Raw genomic sequence first — 21,842 nt, forward strand, 5'->3', positions numbered from 1 at the left:
ACAGCAACTATTGAAGTACTCCTATTTCTATATGTACTTAATTAGGCACTATTTTATTACGCCCATTTATTTGCATGTAAGTAAAGTCAGCTCTGAGACTCAAGCTTTTCTATTCTGCCAGTGTTCCCCAAAAAATATTTAGAAAAAAACAATGTTGTTTTTTTATCTTAAGCTAACATGCTAATTTGCTAATAATTCATGTTTCAGCTACTATCTTACCATAGTAAGTATGCTTCACAGTCGTTGTCGGTCCAGACTTGACCAATATAACTGAATTCCGCTATAAATCAAATATTTTCATATTTGGGTAATTACCTAAATATGTAGTTTTTTTTTACATTCTTAGGGCCCACTAGACATAAAATAACACCTATAGTGACCTTAACACTCCATTTACCCAATACAGTAGACATAATTAAAAGAATACTTTTAATCAATACCAATCATATAAACACAAATGTTCTTTGTAATTCACTAACAGGCCTTGAGTTTTAACTTTTTAAGGTCAAGGCAAGTGTTGCCTTAAAGGAGGGCTCTAATTTTAGGGGCACCAAGGCAAACATTAGATCTCATACAACAACACTAATATATATATATATATATATATATATATATATATATATATATATATATATATATATATATATATATATGCAGTATATATATATCTTTTTATATATATATATATATATATATATATATATATATATATATATATATATATATATATATGCAGTATATATATATCTTTATATATATATATATATATATATATATATATATATCTTTTTATATATATATATATATATATATATATATATATATATATATAATTTTATAAATATATGTATATAAATAAATATATATATAAAATATATATAATATATATATATATATTTTATAAATATATGTATATAAATAAATATATATTTATATATATATATATAAATATTATATATATAAAAACATATATATAAAAATATATATACTATATATATATAATATATATATATATATTATAAATATATATATATAATATAAATATATGTATATAAATAAATATATATATATATATAATATATATATATATATATATATATATTTTATAAGTATATATATATATATAATATAAATATATGTATATAAATAACTATATATATATAAATATTATATATATAAAAATATATATAATACATATATAATATATATATATATACATATATATAATATAAATATATATATGTATATACATTTATATACATATTTATATATATATATATTATAAATATTATATAATATAAATATATGTATATATATATATATATATATATATATATATATTAGTGTTAATGTATGAGATCCAGGGCTGCCAATTATTGCCAAAGTAATATTTAAAAATATTGTTATTAATATTGAAATCCTGATTACTGATTGTTAGGTAAACCAGTGTTGGGGTGTGAACGTAATACCATCATTTCATTTGTAATGTCTAATAAAAAGACTACAAATAAACGTTATCCATATATTTATAGACAAATATTAGGGTTTTTTTATTCTTTAATATCAACTTGTCAGCTTTTTGTCATTACATGATGCCTGTCGTGTCCTCCGCCAGGCGGTTCCGACGGTCCGCGCCTCTACGACGGCGTGTGGCGCTACAAGTCGAGCGTGAACGAGTGGACGGAGGTGTCGCCCATGCTGAAGGCGCGCGAGTACCACAGCTCATGCGTGCTGAAGGGCCAGCTGCACGTGGTGGCGTCGGACAGCACCGAGCGCTACGACCACACGCTGGACTGCTGGGAGGCCCTGCCGCCCATGCTGCACGCCATGGACAACTGCTCCACCGCCACCTGCGGCGGCCGCCTCTACGCCATCGGCTGTCTGGCCGGGGAGGACACCATGGCCGTGCAGAGCTACGACCCGGACAGCAAGCGTTGGTCCATCGTCAATTGTGGACAGCTGCCGCCGTGGTCCTTCACCCCCAAAACGGTGACCCTCAACGGCCTCATCTTCTTCGTCAGGTGAGGACTGAGCTCGTTTACATGACAAAGGGCGACTACATACAAAAGCAGTGAAGTTGGCACCTTGTGTAATTCGTAGATAAAAACAGAATACAAATCCTTTTCAACCTATATTCAATTGAATAGACTGCAAAGACAAGATATTTAACGTTGGAACTGAGAAACCTACATTTTTGTGCAAATAATCATTAACTTAGAATTTAATGGCAAACATGTTGGCACAGGCGCATTTAACAGCGCCGAGAACAGTCCGGATGGTTCTTTTCCTCTTTGGTCCGGAGGACACGACGTCCACAGTTTCCAAAAACCATTTGAAATGTGGACTCGTCAGACCACAGAACACTTTTCCATTTTGTATCAGTCCATCATAGATGAGCTCAGGCCCAGCGAAGCCGACGGCGTTTCTGGGTGTTGCTGATAAAGTGGCTTTCACTTTGCATAGTAGATGTCAGGTTCAAACCCCGATGACATCTACAAACCCCGTTTCCATATGAGTTGGGAAATTGTGTTAGATGTAAATATAAATGGAATACAATGATTTGCAAATCCTTTTCAACCCATATTCAGTTGAATATGCTACAAAGACAACATATTATATATATATATATATCTCATAAACTTAATTTTTTTTTTTTGCAAATAATAATTAACTTAGAATTTCATGGCTGCAACACGTGCCAAAGTAGTTGGGAAAGGGCATGTTCACCACTGTGTTACATGGCCTTTCCTTTTAACAACACTCAGTAAACGATTGGGAACTGAGGAAACTAATTGTTGAAGCTTTGAAAGTGGAATTCTTTCCCATTCTTGTTTTATGTAGAGCTTCAGTCGTTCAACAGTCCGGGGGGTCTCCGCTGTCGTAATTTACGCTTCATAATGCGCCACACATTTTCGATGGGAGACAGGTCTGGACTGCAGGTGGGCCAGGAAAGTACCCGCACTCTTTTTTTACGAAGCCACGCTGTTGTAGCACGTGCTGAATGTGGCTTGGCATTGTCTTGCTGAGATAAGCAGGGGCGTCCATGAAAAAGACGGCGCTTAAATGGCAGCATATGTTGTTCCAAAACCTGTATGTACCTTTCAGCATTAATGGTGCCTTCACAGATGTGTAAGTTACCCATGTCTTGGGCACTAATACACCCCCATACCATCACAGATGCTGGCTTTTCAACTTTGCGTCGATAACAGTCTGGATGGGTCGCTTCCCCTTTGGTCCGGATGACACGATGTCTAATATTTCCAAAACCAATTTGAAATGTGGACTCGTCAGACCCCGATGACATCTATTAAACAGACAAGAAGCAAGGAATTGGTCCGGCGCTCTTATTTTGTTGGCTTTTCCTGTTTTGTTGGTATTTTCATGTAGCAGTTTCATGTCTTCCTTTGAGCGCTATTCCGCACACCTGCTTTGTTTTTAGCAATCAAGAATATTTCAGTTGTGCGGACGCTATCCTTCTTTGCGTGGACATTGTTGATTGTCACGTTTGGATGTACATTGTGGACGCCGTCTCTGCGCCACACGCTGTAAGTCTTTTCTGTTGTCCAGCATTCTGTCAGGTTCAAACCCCGATGACATCTATTAAACAGACAAGCAAGGAATTAAACCGAGACAGGATTCAATTTAGCTCAATGAGGAGAAACGTCTGGGCTGTACTCTTGTACAGTCTTCCAATGACAAGAGAATTCGACGCCTCCTCTTTTATTTGGACTTTCCCTGATTACATAGCATCATCTGTTTCTAAAGGGAGGGTGGTCGTAAACAGCTGTTGCCTTTGGTCACAAAACAGTTCAAAAAAATGATGCCTGGAGCTTGCGTCAGGTCCTGCTTCCTCTCCGCTTTGTAGATCTCGAGGAATTAAACAGAGACAGGATTCAATTCAGCTCAATGAGAAGAAACATCTTGGCTGTACCCTTGTACAGTCTTCCACCACGCTCTGACAAGGGAATTCGACGCCTCCTCTTTTATTTGGACTTTCCCTGATTACATGGCATCAGCTGTTTCTAAAGGGAGGGGGGTCGTAAACAGCTGTTGCTTTCGGTCACAAGACAGTTCAAAGAAAATATGCCTGGAGCTTGCGTCAGGTCCTGCTTCCTCTCCGCTTTGTAGATCTCGAGGAATTAAACAGAGACAGGATTCAATTTAGCTCAATGCGGAGAAACGTCTGGGCTGTACTCTTGTACAGTCTTCCACCACGCTCTGACAAGAGAATTCTACGCCTCTTTTATTTGGACTTTCCCTGATTGCATGGCATCCGCTGTGTCTAAAGGGACGGGGGTCGTAAACAGCTGTTGCCTGCAGTCACAAAACAGTTCAAAGAAAAGATGCCTGGAGCTTGCGTCAGGTCCTGCTTCCTCTCCGCTTTGTAGATCTCGAGGAATTAAACAGAGACAGGATTCAATTCAGCTCAATGAGGAGAAACGTCTGGGTTGTACTCTTGTACAGTCTTCCACCACGCTCTGACAAGAGAATTCGACGCCTCCTCTTTTATTTGGACTTTCCCTGATTACATAGCATCAGCTGTTTCTAAAGGGAGGGGGGTCGTAAACAGCTGTTGCCTTCGGTCACAAAACAGTTCTCCGCTTTGTAGATCTCGGGTCAAGACAAGATCTTCCTGTGGATCACAATAGATCAAAGAAACCGACACCTTCCTGTCGCTTCCCATCGTACACAGTGGAGTTTTACAAGCCTTTTGCTTGGTAAGATCAAAGACAGCTTTTGTCTGCTCGCCGAGAACTCATGGAAACACAAAGTTTTGTGATAATTTACATACAATTAATCTGACAGTAGAGTTTTAACTTGCACTTAAAGATGTAGCGACCAACTGTAGTTACTGACAGTGGTTTTCTGAAGTGTTCCCGAGCCCATGTGGTGATATCCTTTACACACTGATGCCGCGTTTTGATGCAGTACCACCTGAGGGATGGAAGGTCCGTAAAATCATGGCTTACGTGCAGTGATTTCTCCAGATTCTCTGAACCTTTTGATGATATTACAGACCGTAGATGGTAAAATCCCTAAATTCCTCGCAATAGCTGGTTGAGAAATGTTGTTCTTAAACAATTTGCTCACGCATTTGTTGACAAAGTGGTGATTCTCGCCCCATCCTTGTTTGTGAATGACTGAGCATTTCATGGAAGCTGCTTTTTATACCCAATCATGGCACCCACCTGTTCCCAATTAGCCTGTTCACCTGTGGGATGTTCCAAATAAGTCTTTAATGAGCATTCCTCAACTTTATCAGTCTTTTTTGCCACTTGTGCGAGCTTTTTTGAAACATGTTGCAGGCCTCAAATTCCAAATGAGCTAATATTTGCAAAAAATAACAAAGTTTTCCAGTTTGAACGTTAAATATCTTGTCTTTGTAGTCTATTTATATGAATATAGGTTGAAAAGGATTTGCAAATCATTGTATTCTGTTTTTGTTTACCATTTACACAACGTGACAACTTCACTGCTTTTGGGGTTTGTATGTCTAATTTTTGGACAGGTGTGTGACGTATGTGTTTGTTGTAGGGATGACTCTGCAGATGTGGACGTTTATAACCCTCAGAAGAACGAGTGGGACAAGATCAGTCCGATGAACCAGGTATGTCATCCACTCAGCAGGAAACTTGACATTCGTCCACTCCAGTCCTGAGAACATTTCTATCCACACCCGTGGAGTTAAAAACCCATAAATAAATAAAAAATCATATTTATTGGCTTCAATAATTATCATTTTGTCCAGTTAGAAGCCTGAAAAAGCAACGTGGTTGCATTAAAGCAACTCATTTTTTTAACAGCACATTCTAAAAATACCAATTAAAAAAAGAAATCAATGAAAAATTGGAGAAAAAAGCAAATAGGTGAAATGTTGACTATAATAACACAAAGCTGCTTTCGTCTGTTTTTTTTTTGTCATTGCACAAAAAATAATGAATCAAAATCCATCCATCTTGTACCGCTTAGCCGAAGTCGGGTCGCGGGGGCGGCAGCCTAAGCAGAGAAGCCCAGACTTCCCTCTTGGTCCAGCTCCTCCCGGGGGGATCCCGAGGCATTCCCAGGCCAACTGGGAGACATGATCTCTCCACCGTGTCCTGGGTCTTGCTCGTGGTCTACCTAGTCCAGTTAATTCACATGCAAAAGTCCACTGTCACTGTGGACTGGCCCCCCTTGGATTCAGTACCTCCCCCTTTAATGCCCTTTTAGCCCTCATTTCAGTACAGTTATTGCACTGGAGAATAATACAAGCTGTTGATGAACTCGACATGCATTTGCATCACTGAACTCTGCTAAGCAATGTGGTCTACATACAACACGCAAAGACAAAGATATGTTTCAAAGGGCCAATTTCAAACAAATTGACAAAACTATTTGAAATAGCTGCAACATAACATACATAAGTAACAAACAGCATAATAACAACATAGCTGTAAAGCAAGGAAGGCACACACGACATACACAAAGCCTAACCAGGCGTTTTTTTTCTCTCAAGGAATTGTGAAATAAAATCATGTCTGAAGCCCAGAACACTACACATTCCCCCAGTTTTAGTTTAGAGATAAGGAAAGATTGGCCTGGCCCACTAGGATCCCTCTTTATGTTTGTGAACTTTATAGTCTATACATTTAGAGTGATGTGATAATCAAACACTCCAGAAGTCTAGAATGAAAGAGTATATAAGAGAATTGACAGAGTGTGTGTACCTTCTGTGCCTCGTTAAAATCCAGCCGCCGTGTCTCTCTTTACGAGCTTCGTCGAAGCATGTTGCTTTTGTAGCTGTTTCAGCAGATTTGAATTGGATCTTTGTTCCAAGACAACTTACATTTAAGTAAAATGTTATTTTCTTTGTGGCCGACAAACGAAAAGTAGTGAGAATATCTCCATGTTAAGAAACTCGACTTTGGCTCTGCCATGTCTTGTTAGAAAACACAGACACGCCTCCCCCCGGCCCCCACACCCTCACACAGAGCAGCGCGCCTCTTCTCCGTCGCCTTTTCTGCAGCACTCCAATAAAACACTCTCAGATCCTCTCAGTTTCTAGCCGATACTGCGTTATTTTACGTTATTTTTTATGTGGTAACGCATCATGTAGTAACGGTAACTGAGTATAAAAAAAAACACGTTAGATTACTATTTACCGCCGAAATAAACAGCGTTAGTCCCAACACTGTTCATTAGTATCGCAGTACTATACTATACCGTACAACCCTACTTGCAACTTTTAAAAACAGTGCATTTACAATAGGAAGTTCCCACCACATTTATTAAATTCATGGAAATGTGTGCAAAACTGGAACATAAGTGCCATAAAATAAAGGTCAGATCCAACGTTCCCTCTAAGGTGCGCGCCTGTGCAATTGCGCACTGCTCAAGCGTCCTCTGCGCACGGCAAATCTATGCCACGCACAAAATCAAATAAAAAAATAAGCGCACGACAGAGAAAACAGTTTTCGTCATCATTGTTCAAATATTGTAACGTCTGTCGAGACGCTTTGAGGACATGAATTCCATCCATCACTTTACTGAGCAAAACTCTTTATTGTCGGCCATAAACACATCACCAAAACATTAGTAAAAAAAATGATATCTGGCAAAACTGGTCATTTTCTGCAGCACAAACCAGACCAAAAGCAACTTTGTTATATCAACAGCACCCGTTCGCTCTTTCTCACTTGCGCCAACACATGCACATATGGCACTTAGCCAGTGATGCGTTTACAGCCACACAAAAAGTCGGACAACTCCAACACCACACATGAAGTGTCATTTCAGGTCGTTACACTATGATTTACCAATCAAATGTGTGATTATTCTAGCGTCATTTATTAGGGATCTTAATTTATAAATATTAATCATGAAATGCTGTTAGTATATTAAATAAATACTAGGGATGTCCGATAATGGCTTTTTGCCGATATCCAATATTCCGATATTGTCCAACTCTTAATTACCGATACCGATATATACGGTCGTGGAATTAACTCATTATTATGCCTAATTTGGACAACCAGGTATGGTGAAGATAAGGTCCTTTTTAAAAAAAATAAATAAAATAAGATAATTAAATTCAAAACATTTTCTTGAATAAAAAAAGAAAGTAAAACAATATAAAAACAGTTACATAGAAACTAGTAATTAATGAAAATGAGTCAAATTAACTGTTAGAGGTTAGTACTATTAGTGGACCAGCAGCACGCACAATCATGTGTGCTTACGGACTGTATCCCTTGCAGACTGTATTGATATATATTGATATATAATGTAGGAACCACAATATTAATAACAGAAAGAAACAACACTTTTGTGTGAATGAGTGTAAATGGGGGAGGAATTAGTGCACTAATTGTAAGTGTATCTTGTGTTTTTTATGTTGATTTAAATGGGAACATTATCACCAGACCTATGTAAGCGTCAATATATACCTTGATGTTGCAGAAAAAAGACCATATATTTTTTTAACCGATTTCCGAACTCTAAGTGGGTGAATTTTGGCAAATTAAACGCCTTTCTAATATTCGCTCTCGGAGCGTTGTGACGTCACATCGGGAAGCAATCCGCCATTTTCTCAAACACCGAGTCAAATCAGCTCTGTTATTTTCCGTTTTTTTCGACTGTTTTCCGTACCTTGGAGACATCATGCCTCGTCGGTGTGTTGTCGAAGGGTGTAACAACACGAACAGGGACGGATTCAAGTTGCACCAGTGGCCCAAATATGCGAAAGTGGCAAGAAATTGGACGTTTGTTCCGCACACTTTACCGACGAAAGCTATGCTACGACAGAGATGGCAAGAATGTGTGGATATCCTGCGACACTCAAAGCAGATGCATTTCCAACGATAAAGTCAAAGAAATCTTCCGCCAGACCCCCGTTGAATCTGCCGGAGTGTGTGAGCAATTCAGGGACAAAGAACCTCGGTAGCATGGCAAGCAATGGCGGCAGTTTGTTTCCGCAGACGAGCGAGCTAAACCCCCTATTGACCCTAGCTTCCCTGGCCTGCTGACATCAACTCCAAAACTGGACAGATCAGCTTTCAGGAAAAGAGCGCGGATGAGGGTATGTCTACTGAATATATTAATTGATGAAAATTGGGCTGTCTGCACTCTCAAAGTGCGGTAGAAAATGGATGGCTGGATGGAGATTAAAGTTGTTATTTAGTGAGGTTTGGGACAGGTGTGCACGTGTGATGTTGCTCACATGGGCTCCACTCAATGCTCAGGGAGTTTTTGCGTTTGCTCACACACGAAAAATTAGAGAGAACATTTGTTAGATCTCTCAGTGAAGTCACTGACTTTATTTACAATAATTATATCAATTATTGACGTTTACTAATGTCTGAATTGCGATGCATCTAAAACCCAGTGACTTCCTTCTTGGCGCAGGTGCACGTGGGCGGCAGCGTGGCGCCGCTGGGCGGCAAGCTCTTCGTGTCGGGCGGCTACGACAACACCTTCGAGCTCTCCGACGTGGTGGAGGCGTACGACCCGGCCACGCGCGCCTGGAGCGTGGCGGGCCGCCTCCCCCAGCCCACCTTCTGGCACGGCAGCGTCAGCATCTTCCGCCAGTTCATGCCGATGGTGTCCAGCGCCTTCGAGCCCGCCGACGTCCCTGACGCCAACGCCATCCGCCTCCACCGCCACCAGCGCCAGCAGGCCCTCCACAACCTCAACAACAACCTCAACCAGAACCAGGAAGTCAACGCGGCGCTCTGAGTCCGCCGACTTTGACCTCGTCGCCGCGCCGAGGCACGGAATTGTGATCGGGAGGACGTCGGCCACACGTTTGAAAGCCAGCATGCGGAAACGTCACCTCGTAATCACGGTCCAGCCGTGTGCCTTCACTTCCTGCCACCGGAAAATGCAAACTACCATTTCAAGATCACTCCGCCTGCCAAATCTGGGTGACGCTTGCAAAAAAAGTGGCGTGCTAAAAAGCTGCCATGGTTATTATTAGCATAGTGCTGTGTGATAATCACGCCGCCTTGTCGTTGGCTGCCTTCCAACTGGTGCACTTTCTTCACTTTTAGTGCACTTCGTATAGTGAGTGAGCTGTGATGATCTTGGCTACGTAGCGGTAAGGTGGGGTTGCAAAGTATTCACGGCGTGTACACAGTGTAATTATCAATGGAAGTACCGTATTTTTCGGACTATAAGTCGCAGTTTTTTTCATAGTTTGGCCGGGCTCCAGTGCGACTTATATACCGTATTTTTCGGAGTATAAGTCGCACCTGCCAAAAATGCATAATAAAGAAGGAAAAAAACATATATAAGTCGCACTGGAGCCCAGCCAAACTATGAAAAAAACTGCGACTTATAGTCCGAAAAATACGGTATGTTTTTTTCCTTTTTTATTATGCATTTTCGGCAGGTGCGACTTATATATATATATATATATATATATATATATATATATATATATATATATATATATATATATATATATAATATATATATATATATAATATATATATATACATATATATATATATATATATATATATATATATATATATATAATACATATATATATATATATATAATATATATATATATACATATATATATATATATATAATACATATATATATATATATATATATATATATATATATATATATATATAAAGTCGCACCTGGCGAAAATGCATAATAATTAAAAATACGGTATGTATATATATATATATACCGTATTTTTCGGAGTATAAGTCGCACCTGCCGAGAATGCATAATAAAGAAGGAAAAAAACATATATAAATCGCACTGGAGCCCGGCCAAACTATGAAAAAAACTGCGACTTATAGTCCGAAAAATAAGGTATGTTTTTTTCCTTTTTTATTATGCATTTTCGGCAGGTGCGACTTTATATATATATATATATATACCGTATTTTTCGGAGTATAAGTCGCACCGGAGTATAAGTCGCACCTGCCGAAAATGCATAATAAAGAAGGAAAAAAACATATATAAATCGCACTGGAGCACGGCCAAACTATGAAAAAAACTGCGACTTATAGTCCGAAAAATAAGGTATGTTTTTTTCCTTTTTTATTATGCATTTTCGGCAGGTGCGACTTTATATATATATATATATATATATATATACATATATATATATATATATATATATACCGTATTTTTCGGAGTATAAGTCGCACCGGAGTATAAGTCGCACCTGCCGAAAATGCATAATAAAGAAGGAAAAAAAACATATATAAATCGCACTGGAGCACGGCCAAACTATGAAAAAAACTGCGACTTATAGTCCGAAAAATAAGGTATGTTTTTTTCCTTTTTTATTATGCATTTTCGGCAGGTGCGACTTTATATATATATATATATATATATATATATATATATATATATATATATATATATATATATATGTATATATATACCGTATTTTTCGGAGTATAAGTCGCACCGGAGTATAAGTCGCACCTGCCGAAAATGCATAATAATTAAAAATACGGTATATATATATATATATATATACCGTATTTTTCGGAGTATAAGTCGCACCGGAGTATAAGTCGCACCTGCCGAAAATGCATAATAAAGAAGGAAAAAACCATATATAAATCGCACTGGAGCCCGGCCAAACTATGAAAAAAACTGCGACTTATAGTCCGAAAAATACGGTATGTTTTTTTTCCTTTTTTATTATGCATTTTCGGCAGGTGCGACTTATACTCCGAAAAATACAGTATTCCATTTGGGACACTTTTGTAGGTAACATTCAGTCTTAGATGGGCTTTTGTTATTGTTGTTCTCTGCCAAGTCACATGCCCAACCCCGGCGTTCGTTTATGGCCTGGTTGCTTAGAGCAGTGTTTTTCAACCACTGTGCCGCGGCACACTAAGTGTGCCGTGAGAGATGATATAATTTCACCTATTTGGGTTAAACATATTTTTTGCAAACCAGTAATTATAGTCTGCAAATGATGATAATAATAATAATAATAATGGATTAGATTTTATATCGCGCTTTTGTGTCGGTGCTGTCTAGAGCTCGGCAGAGTAACCGTGTAATACTCGTCCATATCAGTAGGTGGCAGCAGGTAGCTAATTGCTTTGTAGACGTCGGGAACATGGTTTGTCGTGATCACAATATGCGGGAGGCAGGGTGCAGGTAAAAAGGTGCCTCATGCTTAAACTAGGGCTGCAACAACTAATCGATTAAAATCGATTATAAAAATAGTTGGCGATTAATTTAGTCATCGATTCGTTGGATCTGTGCTATGCGCATGCGCAATTTTAATTTTTTAATTTTTATAAACTTTTATTTATAAACTGCAACATGTACAAACAGCTGAGAAACAATAATCAAAATAAGTATGGTGCCAGTATGCTGTTTTTTTTAAATAAAATACCGGAAAGGATAGAAATGTAGTTTGTCTCTATTATCCGATTATTAATCGATGAATCGAAGTAATAATCGACAGATTGACCGATTATCAAATTAATCGTTAGTTGCAGCCCTAGCTTAATCCAAAAACTAAACAATAGGTGAGTGCCCCTAAGAAAAAGGCATTGAAGCTTAGGGAAGGCTATGCAAAAACGAAACTAAAACTGAACTGGCTGCAAAGTAAACAAAAACAGAACGCTGGACGACAGCAAAGACTTACAGGTAAAAATGTGGCTTAAACTAGGGCTGCAACAACTAATCGATTATAAAAATAGTTGGCGATTAATTTAGTCATCGATTCGTTGGATCTGTGCTATGCGCAATTTTAATTTTTTAATTTTTTTTTTTTTTTTTAATTTTGATAAACTTTTATTTATAAACTGCAACATGTACAAACAGCTGAGAAACAATAATCAAAATAAGTATGGTGCCAGTATGCTGTTTTTTAAAAATAAAATACCGGAAAGGATAGAAATGTTTGTCTCTTTTATCCGATTATTAATCGATTAATCAAAGTAATAATCGACAGATTAATCGATTATCAAATTACCGTATTTTTTGGACTATAAATCGCAGTTTTTTTCATAGTTTGGCCGGGCTCCAGTGCGACTTATATGTTTTTTTCCTTTTTTATTATGCATTTTCGGCAGGTGCGACTTATACTCCGGTGCGACTTATACTCCGAAAAATACGGTAATCGTTAGTTGCAGCCCTAGCTTAATCCAAAAACTAAACAAAAGGTGAGCGCCCCTAAGAAAAAGGCGTTGAAGCTTAGGGAAGGCTATGCAAAAACGAAACTAAAACTGAACTGGCTGCAAAGCAAACAAAAACAAGAACGCTGGACGACAGCAAAGACTTACATCCAAACGTGACAATCAACAATGTCCACACAAAGAAGGATAAAAACAACCAAAAATATTCTTGATCGCTAAAACAAAGTAGATGCGGGAAATATCGCTCAAACATGAAACTGCTACCGAAAAAAGAGACCAAAATAGGAGCGCAAGACAAGAAGTAAACCACTACACACAGGAAAACAGCAACAAAGTCCAAATGAGTCAGGGTGTGATGTGACAGGTGGTGACAGTACACCTACTTTGAGACAAGAGCTATATTGATGCATGCTTGGTTATGCTTTAAAGTTATATCCAACAATTGCAACAACAACTTTTTACTGTCAACTGAGTTTCGTTTTTTAATGATATCGGACTGCCGATATTATCGGACATCTCTAGAAATTACATCATCTCTCACGGCACATTTGTGTGCCGCGGCACAGTGGTTGAAAAACACTGGCTTAGAGACCCCAAACGAGTCGCCGGCACCCCACTGGAAGCATAAAAATCGTACGTTCCAAAGGTTTCTTGAACGCCCCCTGCGTCTTTACCATGGCAATGTTTATAATGTTACTTAGCTGCTTGCGAAGGTTTATATATAATGGCAGTTTGCTGCTGGCGGACGTTAGCTGCGTGCTAATTGTGCGAGTCCAAAGTTGTTTTTGTGTTTTATTTTGTACCGTGAGAGCAAGCGCATGAGTTTGTAAGAACCATTATTTAAAATAGTCCATCACAAGACTGTGTTCTGTTTCATTACAAATACTGTAATCAGTTAAGGCAGGGGTCGGCAACCCGCGGCTCTAGAGCGCCGCCCTAGTGGCTCTCTGGAGCTTTTCCAAAGATGTATGAAAAATGGAAAAAGATGAGGGGAAAGAATTGATTTTTTGTTTTAATATGGTTTCTGTAGGAGGCCAAACATGACACAAACCTCCCTAATTGTTATAAAGCACACTGTTTATATCATACTTGCCAACCCTCCCGAATTTTACGGGAGACTCCCGAAATTCAGCGCCTCTCCCGAAAACCTCCCGGGACAAATATTCTCCCGAAAATCTCCCGATTTTCAGCCGGAGCTGGAGGCCACGCCCCCTCCAGCTCCATGCGGACCTGAGTGAGGACAGCCTTTTTTCACGGGAGGACAACAGGGTGACAAGAACTAAATCATCCAGACTAGAGACAAATTGTATTATTATGTTTATCTTACCTAAAAATAAATATATATTTTTATTTATTTTTTTAAATAACTAAATACATTTTTACTATATTTTGCTAAAAACATCAAAATTAATTGTATTTTTATTTGTATTTTTTCTGACTCCTTATTACATCCAGCCATAGAATTATACATTAAAATAAACATATTTGAAATAATTAATTTTAAATTATCATGATAATTCATTTAAAATGACCATATTTAATTATTAAAATAATTGCTTGTTTATCAACAACTTTAGCATTTTATTCATTACATTTTGAAGCTCTCAGAAGCCAAGTTATGTTATATTCCTTAATATTTATTTATGCAAGTTTGAAGTATCAATTATCTAAACACAGTTTTGTTTGCATATTTTCAGGATGTATATATATATATATATATATGTATATATATATATATATATATATGTATTAAATACTTGACTTGGTGAATTCTAGCTGTCAATATACTCCTCCCCTCTTAACCACGCCCCCAACCACGCCACGCCCCACCCTGACCACGCCCCCCACCTCCCGAAATCGGAGGTCTCAAGGTTGGCAAGTATGGTTTATATTAAACATGCTTCACTGATTTTGAGTATTTGGCGAGCGCCGTTTTGTCCTACTAATTTTGGCGGTCCTTGAACTCACCAAAGTTTGTTTACATCAGGGTTCGGCAACCCGCGGCTCTGGAGCCGCATGCGGCTCTTTAGCGCTGCCCTAGTGGCTCTCTGGAGCTTTTTCAAAAATGTATGACAAATGGAAAAAGATGAGGGGGAAAAAAAACATTTTTTTTGTTTTAATATGGTTTCACAAACCTCCCTAATTGTTATAAAGCACACTGTTTATATTAAACATGCTTCACTGATTCGAGTATTTGGCGAGCGCCGTTTTGTCCCACTAATTTTGGCGGTCCTTGAACTCACCGTAGTGTATAACTTTCTCCGACTTTCTAGGTCTAGGACGTGTTTTATGCATACTTGCCAACCCTCCCGGATTTTCCGGGAGACTCCCGAAATTCAGCGCCTCTCCCGAAAACCTCCCGGGACAAATTTTCTCCCGAAAATCTCCCGAAATTCAGGCGGAGCTGGAGGCCACGCCCCCTCCAGCTCCATGCGGACCTGAGTGACGTGTTGACAACACACAACAACAGCGTCTACCGTAAAGCAGTTCGTCTGCCGTAAACAGCAATGTTGTGACACTTTTAAACAGGACAATACTGCCATCTACTGTACATGCATATGTGACCCACCCATAATGTGTCACATTTTGTGTTCGTTTTTGGAGCTGTCATTACACATTTATCAGTATTCACATTGGTCAGTAGGGGGCAGTAGGGCGTTTCTTCCCAATTGAATGCTATCACCTGCAGACCGGAAGTGTCTTGTCATTCTGATGAGCGCGACCAGTCTGTGAACAATTGAAACGTCCTGTGTGCTTTTTCCTCCTGTATAACAGGTTAGTTTTGGTGAATCAACTCACTGAATAATATCCATGTGATCTTTATAAGTTTAAGTACACATTCTGATGGTGGAGCCTAACTCTAAAGTGTTTGTGAGTTGTAGTAGTTTGTAAATGAACACTGAAATTCAAGTATTTATTTTATTTATATATATATATATATATATATATATATATATATATATATATATATATATATAGCTAGAATTCACTGAAAGTCAAGTATTTCTTATATATATATATATATATATATATATATATATATATATATATATATATATATATATATATATATATCTTAACCACGCCCCCACCTCCCGAAATCGGAGGTCTCAAGGTTGGCAAGTATGGTTTTATGCCACTTCTTTTTCTGTCTCATTTTGTCCACCAAACTTTTAACGTTGTGCGTCAACGCACAAAGGTGAGTTTTGTTGATGTTGTTGACTTGTGTAGAGTGCTAATCAGACATGTTTGGTCACTGCATGACTGCAAGCTAATCGATGCTAACATGCTATGTAGGCTAGCAATATAAGCTCATTTAGTTTCCTTTAAGTCCTCTTAATTCTATTTATATCTCATGACACACTATCTGTATGTTATATGGCTTTTAATTTTTTTGCGGCTCCAGACAGATTTGTTTTTGTATTTTTGGTCCAATATGGCTCTTTCGACATTTTGGGTTGCCGACCTTTGGTTTACATGTATAACTTTCTCCGACTTTCTAGGACGTGTTTTATGCCACTTCTTTTTCTGTCTCATTTTGTCCACCAAACTTTTAACGTTGTGCGTGAAAGGTGAGTTTTGTTGATGTTATTGACTTGTGTGGAGTGCTAATCAGACATATTTGGTCACTGCATGACTAAGCTAATCGATGCTAACATGCTATTTAGGCTAGCTATATGTACATATTGCATCATAATGCCTCATTTGTAGCTATATTTGAGCTCATTTAGTTTCCTTTAAGTCCTCTTAATTCAATTTATATCTCATGACACACTATCTGTATGTAATATGGCTTTTAATTTTTGTGTTTTTGTATTTTTGGTCCAATATGCCTCTTTCGACATTTTGGGTTGCCGACCCCTGAGTTAAGGGGAACTTGGACATTCTTGGGGTTTGTGTGTGAGTTATTCAACAAAAGGAGGTCACTTGTGTTTTTTTTATGTGCAATTTATTTGTCAACAGGCATTTTTGTAAAAGGTAAAATCTTATTGTCACGTTTCATCTTTTTCTAGCAGTGTTGCAACATTTGACTGCATGTGTGAACCCCCAGGTCTACTCGATGACCACGCTCACCACGCAGTCCAAGTCCAGGCCGGGGGCGGCGGAGGTTGTCGGCAAGGGGGCCGACGTTTCCATGACGACCGCCGGGGTTTCCGCCGCTTCGGTGGCGTGAAAGTCGCCGTCGCCTCCCGCGTCGTCGTCGTCGTCGTCGTCCTCCACGACCACGTTCCTCAGCTTCCTCTGGCGCGGGTTGTAGTTCTCTGTGCGCTTGTGGATCTGGTGGTGACGACGCAGGTGTGCCTGTGACAGCGGACTCAGGTTTGAATGATTTGGAATATTCTCTGTCCTCTCATTTCACTCCTGATCTACAAACCCCGTTTCCATATGAGTTGGGAAATTGTGTTAGATGTAAATATAAACGGAATACAATGATTTGCAAATCCTTTTCAACCCATATTCAGTTGAATGTGCTACAAAGACAAGATATTTGATTTTTTTTTTTGCAAATAATAATTAACTTAGAATTTCATGGCTGCAACACGTGCCAAAGTAGTTGGGAAAGGGCATGTTCACCACTGTGTTACATGGCCTTTCCTTTTAACAACACTCGGTAAACGTTTGGGAACTGAGGAGACACATTTTTGAAGCTTCTCAGGTGGAATTCTTTCCCATTCTTGCTTGATGTACAGCTTAAGTTGTTCAACAGTCCGGGGGTCTCCGTTGTGCTATTTTAGGCTTCATAATGCGCCACACATTTTCAATGGGAGACAGGTCTGGACTACAGGCAGGCCAGTCTAGTACCCGCACTCTTTTACTATGAAGCCACGTTGGCATTGTCTTGCTGAAATAAGCAGGGGCGTCCATGGTAACGTTGCTTGAATGGCAACATATGTTGCCCCAAAACCTGTATGTACCTTTCAGCATTAATGGCGCCTTCACAGATGTGTAAGTTACCCATGTCTTGGGCACTAATACACCCCCATACCATCACACATGCTGGCTTTTACACTTTGCGCCTATAACAATCCGGATGGTTCTTTTCCTCTTTGGTCCGGAGTACACGACGTCCACAGTTTCCAAAAACAATTTGAAATGTGGACTCGTCAGACCACAGAACACTTTTCCACTTTGCATCAGTCCATCTTAGATGAGCTCAGGCCCAGCAAAGCCGACGGCGTTTCTGGGTGTTGTTGATAAACGGTTTTCGCCTTGCATAGGAGAGTTTTAACTTGCACTTACAGATGTAGCGACCAACTGTAGTTACTGACAGTGGGTTTCTGAAGTGTTCCTGAGCCCATGTGGTGATATCCTTTACACACTGATGTCGCTTGTTGATGCAGTACAGCCTTAGGGATCGAAGGTCATGGGCTTAGCTGCTTACGTGCAGTGATTTCTCCAGATTCTCTGAACCCTTTGATGATATTACAGACCGTAGATGGTGAAATCCCTAAATTCCTTGCAATAGCTGCTTGAGAAAGGTTTTTCTTAAACTGTTCAACAATTTGCTCACGCATTTGTTGACAAAGTAGTGACCCTCGCCCCATCCTTGTTTGTGAAAGACTGAGCATTTCATGGAATCTACTTTTATACCCAATCATGGCACCCACCTGTTCCCAATTAGCCTGTTCACCTGTGGGATGTTCCAAATAAGTGTTTGATGAGCATTCCTCAACTTTATCAGTATTTATTGCCACCTTTCCCAACTTCTTTGTCACATGTTGCTGGCATCAAATTCTAAAGTTAATGATTATTTGCAAAAAAAAAAAAAAGTTTATGAGTTTGAACATCAAATATGTTGTCTTTGTAGCATATTCAACTGAATATGGGTTGAAAAGGATTTGCAAATCATTGTATTCCGTTTATATTTACATCTAACACAATTTCCCAACTCATATGGAAACGGGGTTTGTAGTTCATGTACAATGAATGGCAAAATAATGGAATCAGCAGACTCATACATGTTCATTCAGTTAAAGTAGCAATGATTGTCACACACACAATAGGTGTGGCGAAATTATTCTCTGCATTTGACCCATCACCCTTGATCACCCCCTGGGAGGTGAGGAGAGCAGTGGGCAGCAGCGGTGGCCACGCCCGGGAATCATTTTTGGTGATTTAACCAAATAAGCACTTTTAGTTGGTTAGTAAAACACTGCTAGAAATCAGGTACCAAAATAAACACAATTTGTCCCACGGAGTGTGAATGAGTGAATGGGAGTGGAAGGTTTTTTGGGTTGGTGCACTAATTGTAAGTCTATCTTGTGTTTTTTATGTTGATTTATTTAAAATTAAAAATATATATATTTTTAAATTTTTTCTGTGGCCCGGTACCAATTGATCCACGGACCGGTACCGGGCCGCGGCCCGGTGGTTGGGGACCACTGACATAGAGGATCTTTGACTAGTGTTTTTGTCACATAAAGGATCTTTGACTAGTGTTTTTGTCACATAGAGGATCTTTGACTAATGTTTTTTTCACATAGAGGATCTTTGACTAGTGTTTTTGTCACAGAGGATCTTTGACTAGTGTTTTTGTCACATAGAGGATCTTTATCTAGTGTTTTTGTCACATAGAGGATCTTTGACTAGTGTTTTTGTCACATAAAGGATCTTTGACTAGTGTTTTTGTCACATAGAGGATCTTTGACTAATGTTTTTGTCACATAGAGGATCTTTGACTCGTATTTTTGTCACAGAAGATCTTTGACTAGTGTTTTTGTCACATAGAGGATCTTTGACTAGTGTTTTTGTCACATAGAGGATCTTTTGACTAGTGTTTTTGTCATATACAGCATCTTTGACTAGTGTTTTTGTCATATAGAGGATCTTTGACTAGTGTTTTTGTCACATAGAGGATCTTTGACTAGTGTTTTTGTCACATAGAGGATCTTTGACTAGCGTTTTTGTCACATAGAGGATCTTTGACTAGTGTTTTTGTCATATAGAGAATCTTTGACTAGTGTTTTTGTCATATAGAGGATCTTTGACTAGTGTTTTTGTCACATAGAGGATCTTTGACTAGTGCTTTTGTCATATAGAGGATCTTTGACTAGTGTTTTTGTCACAGAGGATCTTTGACTAGTGTTTTTGTCACATAGAGGATCTTTGACTAGTGTTTTCGGACATGATGTAAAGTGAAATGATATGAGATTGTGTGATGTATTATGCTGTAAGTGAAATAAAGTAAATAGAGAAAGAAGTTTGGTTGCTGTTTACCTGTCGGGTGAACTTGTATCCGCAGTCGCCACATTCAAACTTCCGCATGCCTTTATGGCGCCGCAGGTGAACGCTCAGTTGCTCTTTGGCTGGCAGGGAGGACACATTATCCTGTTATTGGAGCCAAAATGGAGGCTGTGTTGGTGTGTGTTTACCCTTAAAGGTCTTGCTACAAATATGGCAGCAGTGGGGCCGACCCTCCTCGTGCTTGCTGGCCTTGTGGCGAAGGAGCGCGCCCTTCTCGGAGAAGCGGCGCTCGCACGCGTCGCACGGGAAGGGCCGCTCGCCCGTGTGCGTGCGGTGATGTTTGTCCAGGCTGGCTGGCGTCCGGCAGAAGGCAAACGTTAGTGCAGGAAACGGGCGGGAGACGAGGGTGGTGTGTTAGTGGTTCACCTTGCGTTCGGAAGGTTTTGCCGCACAGGTGACACTGGTAGGGCCGCTCGCCGCTGTGCACGCGCAGGTGCATGTTGAGGTTGTTCTTCTGGGAGAAGGCGTGGTTGCAGACGCTGCACACGAAGGGACGCTCGTTCCTGTCGAGACAATCCAAGTCATACGCTTTCAATTCTAGCATTCAAAAATGACATTATAAATTACAGTGTTTTGTAGCCTGAAAACAAACTAAAGAGTGACAAAACAAAAGTGACACAGGTGCGCTTTTAAAAACACACAGTGGTCATTGTCCAACTTCTACTTGAATCATATTGTACTCAATACATACTTCTCCCTGTCTGATCAAGCTACTTCAGTTGGAGCTGTGGCGCCCTCTAGTGGCGTCCAGGAGCACAGCACATACATCTCCCCATACACATGTTATAAGTAGACGCAGCATTGGCTGCTGTGACGCGACAAATTCGGCCGCCATCTTGAAGTGGTGATGAGGAGCCGGCGAGCAGCCTAAACTGACAGTTGACAGGTAGAAAACAAAGGTGCTAAACTGACAGTTGACAGGTAGAAAACAAAGGTGCTAAACTGACAGTTGACAGGTAGAAAACAAAGGTGCTAAACTGAAAGTTGACAGGTAGAAAACAAAGGTGCTAAACCAACAGTTGACAGGTAGAAAAAGAAGGTGCTAAACTGACAGTTGACAGGTAGAAAAAAAGGTGCTAAACTGACAGTTGACAGGTAGAAAACAGAGATGCTAAACTGACAGTTGACGGGTAGAAAACAAAGATGCTAACCTGACAGTTGAAAAGTAGAAAAACAAAGATGCTAAACTGACAGTTTGACAAGTAGAAAACAAAGATGCTAAACCGACAGTTGACAGGTAGAAAACAAAGGTGCTAAACTGACAGTTGACGGGTAGAAAACAAAGATGCTAAACTGACAGTTGCCGGGTAGAAAACAAAGATGCTAAACTGACAGTTGCCGGGTAGAAAACAAAGGTGCTAAACTGACAGTTGACAGGTAGAAAAAAAAGATGCTAAACTGGCAGTTGACAGGTAGAAAAAAAAGGTGCTAAACTGACAGTTGACGGGGAAAAAACAAAGGTGCTAAACTGACAGTTGAC

At 39.3% G+C, this 21,842-nt stretch overlaps 2 protein-coding genes across 5 annotated transcripts in view; one reads left to right on the forward strand and one right to left on the reverse strand.

Annotated features, from left to right (window-relative positions):
* klhl21 (kelch-like family member 21) overlaps positions 1-10,168 on the forward strand; it is a 36,588-nt gene extending 26,420 nt beyond the window's left edge. For both annotated transcript variants that reach the window (XM_061972404.1, XM_061972412.1), the window contains exons 3-5: positions 1,616-2,021; positions 5,536-5,608; positions 9,385-10,168. In XM_061972404.1, coding sequence (XP_061828388.1) covers positions 1,616-2,021; positions 5,536-5,608; positions 9,385-9,714 — 809 coding nt within the window. In that variant the 3' untranslated portion in view covers positions 9,715-10,168. The remainder of the gene's footprint in view (positions 1-1,615; positions 2,022-5,535; positions 5,609-9,384) is intronic.
* A 6,894-nt stretch (positions 10,169-17,062) lies between these two features.
* Positions 17,063-21,842, reverse strand: part of zbtb48 (zinc finger and BTB domain containing 48) — a 29,532-nt gene continuing 24,752 nt past the window's right edge. For all 3 annotated transcript variants that reach the window (XM_061925118.1, XM_061925099.1, XM_061925109.1), the window contains exons 8-11: positions 20,729-20,865; positions 20,491-20,655; positions 20,336-20,424; positions 17,063-17,419 (exon numbers count right to left, since the gene is read on the reverse strand). In XM_061925118.1, coding sequence (XP_061781102.1) covers positions 17,171-17,419; positions 20,336-20,424; positions 20,491-20,655; positions 20,729-20,865 — 640 coding nt within the window. In that variant the 3' untranslated portion in view covers positions 17,063-17,170. The remainder of the gene's footprint in view (positions 17,420-20,335; positions 20,425-20,490; positions 20,656-20,728; positions 20,866-21,842) is intronic.

The sequence above is a fragment of the Nerophis lumbriciformis genome, linkage group LG01 (genome assembly GCF_033978685.3).
Source record: "Nerophis lumbriciformis linkage group LG01, RoL_Nlum_v2.1, whole genome shotgun sequence".
Taxonomy (NCBI): domain Eukaryota; kingdom Metazoa; phylum Chordata; class Actinopteri; order Syngnathiformes; family Syngnathidae; genus Nerophis; species Nerophis lumbriciformis.